The following is a 12,508-nucleotide window of genomic DNA, read 5'->3' on the forward strand; positions in this document are numbered from 1 at the left end:
ATAACAGCTTCAGTCGTTCTCATGCTTAAATCAGCTACTTTATTAACTGAGCCTTGATTTCCATCCATTTCAGTGCAGACCATTCTAGGAAAAGCAGTGTTGTTATAATTGCATCTGTTCCAGTCAGGAAGGATTATAAAGTTTCAATTTTTATTTTTAGTTAACTTTTTATTGATATTTTTCTTAAACATGCCAATTAATAATTAAAATCTGTTTAATGGGTAAGAGCAATTAAATCTCTAATGTTTATATTTCCTTTATATACGTCGTTATCAACTGGGTAGAGAATGTTTCTTGATAAGAATTCTTTTTTCAAGACAAGATTTGCCCTTTTGCAGAAGCAAAATTCTTATCAAAGGTTAAATGTGCATTTTTTTAAAGTAGTCTGCCATGAAATTAGAGAGGTCTTAACAAAAACCTGCAGCAAAATGAGAAATCCTATTTTAAAGTATTATCTGGTCTTGTAGGGGACAAATGTTTCAGGAATACAAATTTTTTATTTCTTGGTTGCAATCACTTGTATTAGCCTTTACAGATTTAAGTAATGGAAAGGTTTGTAACATGTGGAAGGGAGATCAGATAGCTAATGAGATGAAGAAAAAGTCCGATTTCTGCTTATTTAATTGCCTGTTTTATCTCTATGCTGAAATATTTATGTTGGCAATGAATTCTTGCAAATTTAGGCCAGGACATGATGTTGTTATGCTCTTAAATATGAAATGTAATTAGCGAATGGTTGGCCTGTTGGTCTAGTGTATTATTTAGTGCTAGGCACTACCGTAGAAGAGCAAGCTAAGCCTGGGAGTGCCCTATTCCGGAAGAGTTAAAAGGAGCAGCATGCAATGCACTTTTCACCTCATTGCTGCTGTTCGCACAGCAAAATTTCAGTCTTTTTCCTTTGTTTGAAGGACAGAGGGAAAAAAAAAGCTTACCCTTTGGTGCCTAATGTGATTACTGCAGTCATAAAGTGCCTAGTTCTTTCTGCTCTGAAACAATCATATTAAAGGTTTGTTATTAATATGCTTTCCTTTAATCTGTCAAAGCAATTAGTGGAGGCAGAGAAGGGGGAGGAAACTGTCATCTAACCATGCCCTCTGCCAGTGCAACCCTCTTACTAGGCTGTATTTTCTAGTGCTTTGACCAGGCTGATTCTAAACGTCTCATATAAGAGACACTTCAGCTGCCTTTGGAGAACTGTTCCATAGCCACTGAAAAGCACTTGTTGTTAATTTATTTTCCTGGTTTTCAACCCTTAATTTTCCTCTTAATTTGATTCCATTTTTGCCAGTTAAACATCCCTTTGCAAATCTAAACAATGCACTCCCTTCTTCATATTTGTGTACTTCAAGTGTTTGTACGCGTTTATATTTCTGCTACTCTCTTTAACTAAAATGGTAGTAAGAGTGAAGTGTTAAAACTCAGACATTAAAAATTTCAAATCAAAGTAAAATATTTAAGTCATTCTTCTAAAAATGATTTTCAAATATGATCAATGAATTATTGGAGGAGGAGGAGGGCTCATATAGCAGCCATTTGTTTAATTCTCTAGGTATCGTCTGAATGGGAAAGAAAACAGTTCTCATAAGAACAAGAAAAGCAATAATAATTTAAAGGCAGAGATGAACACAGCTTTCCTGTTAGATAAACAAGCTATGGTAGAAAAACGAATAGTGTTTCAATATCAAACCCTAATCCTCTGGTAGGCTGTGTTGGATCTGCCTTGGTTTCAGATTGTTTGAATACATCTTTTCAAATAGCAAATTTATGCTGCACTGAATTATATATGTTACATTTTTGCAGTGGGGGACTGACGTAAGAGTTCAGTCTGAACAATAGATCATCTGTCCAGCATATTTATCTTTTGGAAAGGCCAAGGAAGGCAGACTATCTCTTGTTTGAAAAAAGAAACAAAAACTTTGTTATTAGAATGAGATAGTGAACTCAAGATAAAGAGCTTTTGAAAGTTGGTTGTAGCCCAATAGATTGTCTGGGAGACCCAGCTTGCGTCGTCTTTTCCATAATGTTGTATATGTTCTGAATATATTTTATCTTAAACATTTAGATAAATGTGTAACATCTGTATTTTGTGTAGAAGAATAGCTTTTCCAGAACCAACAGTATGAAGATAGATGCATCGTCTTACATAATAGAACAGAAGTAACTACCTTCAGAAAAGAATAGTTAGAAAGAAAGGAATGGCAGGAGTACTTATTAGGAAATGTAAAAAAATGCAGATATAATAAGAGGATCTTCATGGTGCTGATACTGCATTGCCAAGAGGAAGAGGAAGGTGTAGGTTTGATTTCCGGGACTGATATTTGCTCTTTGGACAGAATACGCACCTAGGATATAAAAGAAGGAGCAAGCTGCTTCTTGCTTTGATGGGCAGATTTTTCTTGGTGCAGTAAACCAAACACAACCGAGGATTCACTGATGATTCTAAGGTACTAAATTGGTATTGTTCAGGTAGGTGATTAATTGACAATGAATTGTCCTAGTAAGGAGTTGACTTCTCTTTGCTTTTCAACAGGCAGAAGAAATACTGAGAAGAGAGCTAGAGAAAAAGGAGACACCAGGACTATACTGTTTGCTTGGTGACGTTCTCAAAGACCCCCAGTACTACGACAAGGCCTGGGAGCTCTCAAGGCACCGCAGTGCCCGGGCGCAGCGCTCCAAAGGCCTCCTGTACCTCCGCAATCGGCAGTTCGGGCAGTGTGTGGAGTGCTTCGAGCGTTCAGTGCAGATCAACCCTATGCAGGTGGGGAAACGATGCAACAACAAAGGCAATTCTGTGCACACATGTCAAGGTAGTAGTTTAATACTGTTCCTAGCAAATTTTTCATCTGGTAAGTAGAAGAGACTGAGGATCCTGTCTAAAAACAGTAGCACAATGAAATGAAGACATCCTTTTGCATTCAGGTTCTTGTATGCAGCAAACACTTTGTACAGCTCTTCTATTTCGAAGACATGGAGCCACTGAAAATTAATAATAATCATCAAATAAATCATGAGCAAGTGTCAGACAAAATACTTGTAAAATGAGTTTGCAGAAATGTAAGAAATGAGAGAAGTCATTCTGAATGACCATTATAAATCATGAGTTTCTGATACTAAAAGCACAAACATTTGCAAAAGACTACAGAAGGTAGCTATGCCATAGTTTCATAGTGTTTCTTACTAGCAGGTGATCTTTACGGTAATCTTTAGGTAAGCTGTTATTTGATGTAATATAATTTCCTAGCTACAAAATAGAATTTCTTCTGCATTTGAGAGTATGATAACTTTGGCTGCTGTTTAGAAGCCACCTAAATTGAAATGGAAGTGGAATGCCTTCCACTTGCATTTTCATCACCTCATCATCCTTTGGCTGACCTTGGGATTCCAGCAAGGAAGCAGACTGTGTCATTACTGCAAAGAATGGTGCAAGGGACAGCATTAGGAATTATGTTAACAAAAAGCCAAAGAGTGTTAATTATCATTCTGCAAATGTGAGATTATTAGACTGCACATTCAGTGAAGATGATACAAATTTTTAAGGGTTCTCATCAATTTTGCTTAAAATTTGTTTTTATGAGTGTGTATTAATCCATTCAGTCCTGAATGGAAGAGGAAAAGTGTTTGCCAGTTGAGAAAGGCAGCTCCAGCTTACTACTAGAAGTAGTCACAGGTTTTATTTTGGATGTTACTGAATTCATGTCACTGTCAATTTGTCCTCTTGCCACTTGTCCTTAGTATGTAGATTGCAGCTGGAATTTCCTGCAGATACTGCAGTTCTGAGATGCTTTCTATAGCTGTGTAACAAATTGTGGACAGTGGTATGCCAGGACCTAAGTCTGCCTTTCACCTGTTTGCTTCCCATGCTGGCTTTCAATTGAAGCTGTAGCTGACCCTTCTCCGTACCTAAATATTTTCAGTGTAAGAGAGCTATGCAGATCGCAGATGTGATGGTAAACCTTCATGGATAACACAGTGGTAGATATTTATGTCCTTCCCCTTCCCTTCTGTAGTTGCCTTCTGTAGTCTCTGTCAGCAACTATGAGTAGGTGTTACTTCTTTTGATAATAGAAAAAAAGGTTTTTAGAAAGCAGAGCTGTTCTAAGCAACAGAAGCTACAGGAAGAGAAAAGACAAAGAGGTTTCGTGGAAGGAGAATAGCAGCAGAGAACTAGAGATAGTGATACTTTTAGGGATTTTGTTGTATGAATACAGCAAATTTATGCAAGGGTAATGTCAGGTAGGAAAAGCAGTGAAAGACGGTACCTCATCTGAATTTAAAATGACAGAAAAAACTTATTTATTGAGGAATCATTTTAGTGGAGAAAGAAAGACAGAAATTCTTCTGGAGCTATTTTCCTATCTCTGACTGACCAGTGCCAATTCTGAAAGAGAAAAAGGAATTTCTGAGTATTCTGTTGATCCTGGGGAAAAGACTTGGGGTCTGAATTAAATTCTTTGTTGAACAATCTTCAGCTAGATTTCAAAAAAATTCAAGAAATTATTTCGAAGCTGTTGGAATTGTATTTCAAGAGTGCAGGAAAAGGAGAAGCCTTCCACAGAACTGATTTTATTTTTTTTAATGAGTTTTTCTTTTCCCCCCTAAGCAAAGTTGTACTTAATACAAAGGCATGCATTTATGTGTTGGGCCAAACCAACACTTAAGAGAAATTTTAAGATCGCATTAAATCTCCAGCTCATTTTAAAATATCTGTTACGATAAGAGCCAATTAGTGCCTTCAATTACTATGGGACAGATTAGTTGAACTGTAGTGAGTGAATATGTTACCCAACATCAAAATATTCAAAACATTATTATATATTATATTTTATATAATATATATTATTTATATCAGTATAAAATAATAACTTGTCTAATATTTAAATGGTTTAACTCGCATCAAATCTTAGCTGGAGGATTCTGTTTCTACATCAGATATTAGTTTAGGTGATGAATTTGGTTAATGTAACAAACTTCTCTGAATTTATCAAATTGTTCCACTTTTAAATAGCACTCTAAAGCAGTTTCCTTTTAAACTTTCTGTTGTTTCTGAACATTTACTCTTCCGGGCAGGAGATTTTAACAGAATTAGCCTTTTACCCTGTCTTTTCCTCTGTTGGCTTTAGGAGGTAAAAACTCACATCCCTGTATTTTACCGATATCATTATCAAGTATTCTGGTCTGTCCTGCTCTGGAGCTACTGAGAAGCACTATGTTATGCTTGTGTTGACAGTAGCTTTTATTACAATAATGCATCAGAACTGAAGCCTCAGTCAAGGGATTTCTCTTGATGTTGCTGCCAGATTTTAACAGATCCTTTGTAGACTGTTTGTCTGCAGACAGATGCTTCATTTTCTCAGCTGCTATTACATCACATCCCAATAAGGTCCGTCCTATGAAAGGTCCTGAGAATTTAAAACAATGTTGTGGTTATTTTATGTCTGTACGTTATGCCCTTCGTACCTATTACTAGGTCATTGAGAAGGTAGGATATTGTTACTTGCCCTCCAAAGAATGCTGCAAAAGCTGGTCTGAGTTCCACGTAACTAGCTGCGTTTCTGCCTTAGGAAAATTTTGAAGGCCTCCAGCCTTCTGAATCATATATCCTGAAGCTGTTCAGTATTTCAATGACAGATTTTGTTTCAGTGAATCAGAGTCCTGTTCCTATTCAAATGAACTCCAGATAACTTGTAATTATATACACACCTTAGAACGTAAAGCAAAAGGAACAAAAACGGTTTCCCTTGTTTTCCAGTTCCCTTACTGCCTCAGGAAATGCCAAAATATATACGTTATTTCTCAGGTAAGACTCTTGTTGAAATCAGGAGGACTTTTGGCTCTTAAAGGGCAGCAGAAGTTGGCCTGCAGAGCTCAAAACTGAAAAATACACTACCGAGAGATTTGTGTGTGTGTGTGTGCTATCCAAATAAAGCTTAAAATAAAAGGCAATCCAAGAAAAATAGTCCAGTCCATATAGGAAAGGGAACGTTTCCTCCTCTTGTTGCTCAGGAAACTCTATTTAAGATTCAGAAGAATCGTTGCAAACAGATTGAGCAAAAGGATAGCATGGATTTGATTCATCAGTGTCTTCTAAAGAGTGTCTGTGTTCTGTCACTGCAGGAATGAATTATTTCTTGTTCCAGGATGTCTTGTGGAGAGAGGCAGGTGATTTTAGATTTGAGACCTTTTAATACAAGGAAAAGATTAATTAATGAAGTGTTCACAGAAATGTGAGTGATTCATCAGGTAAACAAGGACTCCCCATTACAAAGAAATTAAGTCAGTCTTTTTAGTTGTTATTAGAAACTTTTGTGGAGGAAGGGTTTTCTAGACTTGAAGCAAATGATTCCCAAAAATATCTAATGGTTGGAATCATTTTGTGTCAGCCCTCCTTTAAACTGACATGCTCTTTGGCCGACTTCAGTCAAATTTGGTGGCGGTCTTAGAGGTAGGTTGGTGCAGTATGGCCTGAAGACCAGATTAGACTTTGGAGAATCCACAAAGGACCTTACAGTTCCGGTATATCTGAAACCTACTTTCATTAGCCCACAGATTTGCGTATTTCAATATGTGCCTAATGGGTGACAGCTGGATTTCTCATGCATTTCCACTGAGAGCGTCTTACAAGGATGGTCTGGGGGACAATTCCAGTGGGCCGGGGAAAGAGAAGGCAGGGAAGATCAAAGAGCTTATGCAGTCATTTCTCCAACTGTTAAAGCCCACATAGCAAAGCTTACAACTTGTTAGATAACAGATTTGTTAGTTCTTGCACTGAGCAGTGTGTAGTTCTCTATATCCAGTCACGTCATGTTTGAATTTTGCAGAAATTGAAAGTTTATGGCAACTTTTCTGTGCCCGCACCTTTACCTACCACGTCACTGTCTGCAAGAAAACAAAAATCCTTTTTTGGGCCGCACTGTTTGGCTCCTAATTTCTCAGGCTAACTTTCTTGGGTGTGAGGCAGACCAGTCCTCTCTCCGATTTGGGAAAACACTTTAGAAGTTAGCTTGCCATCAGCTATGTCTGGAATTTAAAGCTTTGAACAATGCAATGAGAGCCTTATTCTCAAGAATTTTCTTTCTCATTAATCCTATAATGATAAAAGTAACTTAAATAAACAAGACCTGAGCCAGAATCTTCTAACAGGAGAAGATGATAAAACTCTCTTAGTTTAAAACTATAATACATTCTGTCAATGTTTTAAAAGGAAGCTGACTTATCAGGGAGACAACCTATGCCAGAAATGACTGAGTAAATGTACTCAGATAGGATTTCGCTCATGTAGAGCTCTTAGAATGTAATTGTAATTACTAACTGTAAAGACGAATTTTGGTCTTCAAGGTATAGATTATTTCATTTTAAATCAGCTTTTAAACTAACACGGTACTCCTAAGCGTATTTTACACAAAAATGTACTAGATTCTGGAAAAAATGTATGTGTATTTTTGATATATGAATAGTAGAGCTTCTTAACATGCAAACAAGATTCTTAATATGTATTTTTTTTTTCTTTTTAAGTGTTCAGCTATACTTTTAAAGAGATTATTTTGGAAGCCTATTCCCACTGATACAAGAGGATTGTTTAAACTTTTTAAAGAATTTTGTAATCATTTAGACTTACTAAAAACTTGTCTGGAAATTCCTGAGGGCAAGTGTTAAAAAAGCATTTGAGCCTAAATTATCATCTTTTGCTCGTCACTGTCTTCAGTCTGGAAAAGGAGACTGTTCAGTTCATTTTCAACTGTTTTTCCAATCAATAGTGAGATTTGAACCTGTGGCCAACATGCCTTTTTTTTTTTTTTTTGGCCAAAAAGGAACTTTAACCTAGTTCTACAAGTGGTGACAAAATTCTTTTTGAACTTCAGACAAAGTTTTCCTTCCACTACCTTTCAGTCACTCTCTTCAGAGCAGTTATTACATCAGCCAGTAGAATCAGCAGATTTCATGCTGTACCTAATAAAAAGGGCATTTTTATCATTCTTTCCACATAAAATAGCTCCAAATCCATCCTTAAACTGTATTCTAAATAAATAATGAAAAGTCATTGTCCTTCTTATATCATGGAAGAAATTCAGGTACCCTTTCTAGATATCTAAAGGACAGTAAAATACCATTTCAGTGCTCTAGTAGATTAAAGGCAATTTGATTAATTTGCTTGTGGGTCTTGAAATTGTGCCTTGGTAGCCACTTCCGCTGTTATCCAGCATTACTGTTGCCTGTGGTCTTGAGCTGCAATTTAAAATGAAGTAACAAAGGGCCTTGAAGGATTTACAGGCCAAAATAATTTATTGGGTGGATATTTTCAAAGGTGTTTGCCAGTTAAATGTTTGGCCTGCATTGAAAGATTATACTTTTTCAGTGATTAAATTCTCTATAGCAAAAGGCAAGTCACTAGTGCTAATGACCTTTTAAAGTAGCAAGATTCAAAATTAAGCACCTAAATTCTGTTTCAGATTCAGTTTCCACATGCTTTTTGAGTGCAGACATATACAAAATGAATCTCAATCTTGAAGTGACAAACATGTGGATTGTACTCATTATATAAAAACAGCTGTAAGATAGGGTTGCATTTGGGCCAATATCATGCCTAATAACAGTCAGATGTTTTTGTGAGAGTCTAGGAACAAGACAATCTTAATTCAACAGCCTCAAAGATTTGTGGTTCAAAGACTTCCTCATTCAGGAGTGGCATCTCTGTGTTTAGTAGCCATGGATAGATTTTTCCTTTGAGTTTGCATAGTCATCTTCTGAGCTAGTATAAATGTGTAGCTTCTCTAGCTTTGCATTGTCAAAATAAGCAGGAGTTATTTCACAGCTTGTGAACTATTGGCTTCATTTGAAAATCCCTACTTTTCTGTGTTGGAAGAAATGGTAAAAACTGGCAATGTACTCCTGCCCTTTGTTTCCTATCTTGTGATAATTTGCCCGTGCAAGGACTTCCTCTCTTATCCCATGGCAATGTAGCTTCTTTAAAAGCTTTTGGTGAGGCAGCTTTATCACATACCATTTGGAATCCCATTAGACTCAAGCCTACATTCTGCTTCCTTCAGAGAACTGTAGCAGACTTGGTGAATTTGACAATTTCCCCAATAAAGTATATTATATGCCCAATAATATTCTTTAACAGAATATCAGCTAAGTTGCCTGACAGGAACATCAGCCCTTTTGGTTTGTAGCTCCCCACATACTTCCACCATTGAACTGTTTTATATTCAGATTCCCTAAAGTTTGCGGTGACTCATTACGGTTGATTCTGTTGATCGTTCTATAGTCTTTTCTACAGTAACCTAAGAAAGCCCTTCACTACATGACATATTGGGACAGAGGAGGCTCTTGAGTTGTGAGCCTCCACAAGCTCTTCCTCAGTGAACACATGAAGCGTTTCCTGTGCTGCCGTTAAGTGTTCCTTTTTCACTCTGATTATTTCTTGGTCCGATGGACTCCTTGCAGTCTTCTGATTTCGCCATGTTTGGAAAAGGACATTATGCCTTTAACAAGTACATGGTATTTTTGTTGTTGTCGGATACTTCTTTTTTTGCTCAATCACCATGTTTTTGCAGTTAACCTGTCAGATTTGTTCTTTTCTCGTTTTCTCATTCGTCTACCACATCAGCTTTTCAAGAACGTTGTCTTATCTCCTAATAGTCTCCTTTATTTTGCTTTTTAATTATTTTGACTGTTTAGAACCTTTTTGAATGATAATATGCAGTTGTTCCAAGCCTTGAAATGTCTCCTGTTACCAACCATCTCTTGTGTAGCATCTTGAACCTGATCCTTCAGTAGTGGTCAGGATCAAGGTAAGCATTGTCTTCTGACCAGCTTCTTCATGTCTAGAATATGTAATCTTGGAAGTGCATCAAATATGACATTTACTAAACTATATGAAATAATTAAAATCTCCGTGTGTTTATGGTTTTTCTGCTGTCACAGCCTTCTAATCTCCCTCAGTATGTTACATTCACCATCTTAGCCAGGTATTCAGTGGTGCAGTCTTTACACTTTATTTTTTTATTTAGGCATGAAATGTTAATCCATAGAAGTTCTGTTGTTTGTTTATACAGTTTTTTTTTTTTAATATGATTGACTCTTACGGCAACACTCTTCCATCATCTTGACCTAAAATCCGTTTCTTATATACTTTGCACTTTGGTATTATAGCATCTCGGAAACAGTCGAGTTTCTGAACATTACTCTTCTTTCATTGCTTAGCTCCATGTCTTAATTCTCACTCTAGAGGCTTTTCATCTCACTCTCCTTGTCTGCTAAAAAATCCCTTTTGGACACCTTTCACAACGTTATCCATCGTGTCCAGTTCCCAAATTTCTTCCCTTCTGTTCAAATCTTCATGCTTACTTAGAGCTGGACACAACATTTTGTTTCAAACTATCAAGAAAAGAAAATTCTGTATTCTTTACAGTCATTTTATGATTTTAACTAGGCATCCACTCATGTAGCTTTTCCCGCAGCAATAAGGAATTATTTACATTCTAGTTGTATTGTGTAACTTTTCCTTGAGAGAGGAATCAACAAATTTAAGCACTGATAAACCAGTTTCTGAGATATGTAGCCACTCACTTTGCCTTCAAAAATGAAAATGGTGTGGGTTTCAGTCAATCAGATGCTAGAAGCACAAGCCCAGAAGTAAGACTGTGCTGTAATTGCATAACTTTGAAGAATAAGAAGTGCAGTTATTCTTTCTCTCTCACAGAAAGCACAGTTTACAAAAGCACAGTTTTAGCTATGCAGCATGAGCTGCACTCCCACCTGAACAGTGTTGTTGGAGCTAGCCTTAAATTTCGTGCCTCAGTCCTCCCATCTCTTCCCCTACCTTTCAAGCCTAGAAAGCAGCAAGGGGGAGTTACTAGATAGCAGCTGTGTGGAAATGTGGCACTGTTAGAAAGTGGATGGTAAGTTTAAGGATCATGAAGGCGACAGACTAACAATGCTGAGAAGGAGATTTTCTTGTTTGCCCAAGCCAGATGCAATTGACAGTTCTGCCTTTGCCTATAAATACGCCTGTATGCGCTGAAGATAGGCCATCCCACACACATTTCCAAATGAGAAAGGATACCTGTATTTCCAGGTTTGTTCAGTTTTTTTGCCTTGATAACAGGAGACTGATTATTGTCAGATCAGGTACCCTGGTCAGCAGCGAAATACTTTTATATGCTAGGATCTAAGCTAAGACTGTCATTCAGTTTCTCCTAAATGGTCCCCCTGGTAATCCATTAGGTATCTCTAACAATATCTAACTTCCTAAAGTTTTCGTATAACTTTTGAGAATATAAAACTCAGCTTTTTAGTTTGTTAGGCTATAGGATTTATGGTTACAGTGATCCTTTTTAAAAGCATGGTTTTAATGTTACCTAGCATAGATTTTTATGTCAGTAACTACCGATTACAGTGATATGAATAACTTTTTAATCTTGGAGAAGGGGAAGTTCTGGCAACTTATAGTTCTTTCAGGGTCAGCTATTGTTTACTTGATATTTTATTACTTTAAAAGAGAGATTAAACTAAACTACTTTTCCTGTTGGATATACTTTGTAAGTATGGGATAATTCTTGAGTCAAGGTTTTCTGTAGAAGAAAATGAATTAATTCCTTCATTATCTTGGTGTACAATCATATTCAGTATTGTTCAGAGATGAAAAAGTAATTGAGAGAAAATGCATTCCCTTCCCCATGCTCTTCCCCACCGCTGACACAAAACCCCCAACGACTTATTGAGTGCCGGTTCCTATACAGCCTTGAATGCTGAAAGCATAAGTCATTCCCTTCCTAGGCATCAAAGCCTACCCTCCACAACCTCTCAAAAGCAGCTGTATCTTTTTAATAAAGATAGTTTCAACTCAATAGAACATGTTGGAAGAGAAAAATCAATTGGATATTTTAAAAATTGGTGACAAGATATCCGCTCCAACTGAATTAAGCTGGTGCTGAGAGACTTGAGGAAACAAAGACTCATCTGGCGAAAACTTCATAAAGTATCTGAGATACCTGCTAGAGAGTTTATAGTTACTCTGCGGAGGTAAACAGCTCTTTGCGTATGAAGCACTAGCTTTATCATCAACCCTGTAAAAGCCTTGGTTTGCAAGTGGTCCTTAAGATAATATTTTTACGTTTATATAGTCCTTAGAGTGTCTTTGGAAGAACCTGAATGCTATCAGAATTGTTTGCTTCAAAACTAGTATCAAAAATGCAAGAGGGTATAAAAATCAAACATCCTGAAAAATGGTAAGTTGTTGCTCAGTGTAAGTTAGAGCTAACGTAGCCTGATTTTCCAGCTTCCTCTTTGCTACCTTCTTCCCTCCCCCACAGATTTCTCAAGAAAACCAACTTATTTTTCTTACCTAGGTATTTAGAATGGAGAAAGGGTTGAACTTTTTGCAGTAGGTAGCAGAACTTGGAATGATTTTGTAGCAGATTGTGAAATGTTCTGTTTGATAATGACTGTATACATTTAAAGAGCGAATTTCTTCAGAATATATTCTGTCTCTGTATTTAGGATTTAA

The 12,508-nt window shown here is 36.8% G+C and overlaps 1 protein-coding gene across 3 annotated transcripts in view; it reads left to right on the forward strand.

Annotated features, from left to right (window-relative positions):
- TTC27 (tetratricopeptide repeat domain 27) overlaps nt 1-12,508 on the forward strand; it is a 135,886-nt gene that overhangs the window by 102,923 nt on the left and 20,455 nt on the right. For all 3 annotated transcript variants that reach the window (XM_068939405.1, XM_068939406.1, XM_068939408.1), the window contains one exon: nt 2,531-2,758. In XM_068939405.1, the coding sequence (XP_068795506.1) occupies nt 2,531-2,758 (228 nt within the window). The remainder of the gene's footprint in view (nt 1-2,530; nt 2,759-12,508) is intronic.

This window comes from Struthio camelus, chromosome 3, assembly GCF_040807025.1.
Source record: "Struthio camelus isolate bStrCam1 chromosome 3, bStrCam1.hap1, whole genome shotgun sequence".
Classification (NCBI taxonomy): domain Eukaryota; kingdom Metazoa; phylum Chordata; class Aves; order Struthioniformes; family Struthionidae; genus Struthio; species Struthio camelus.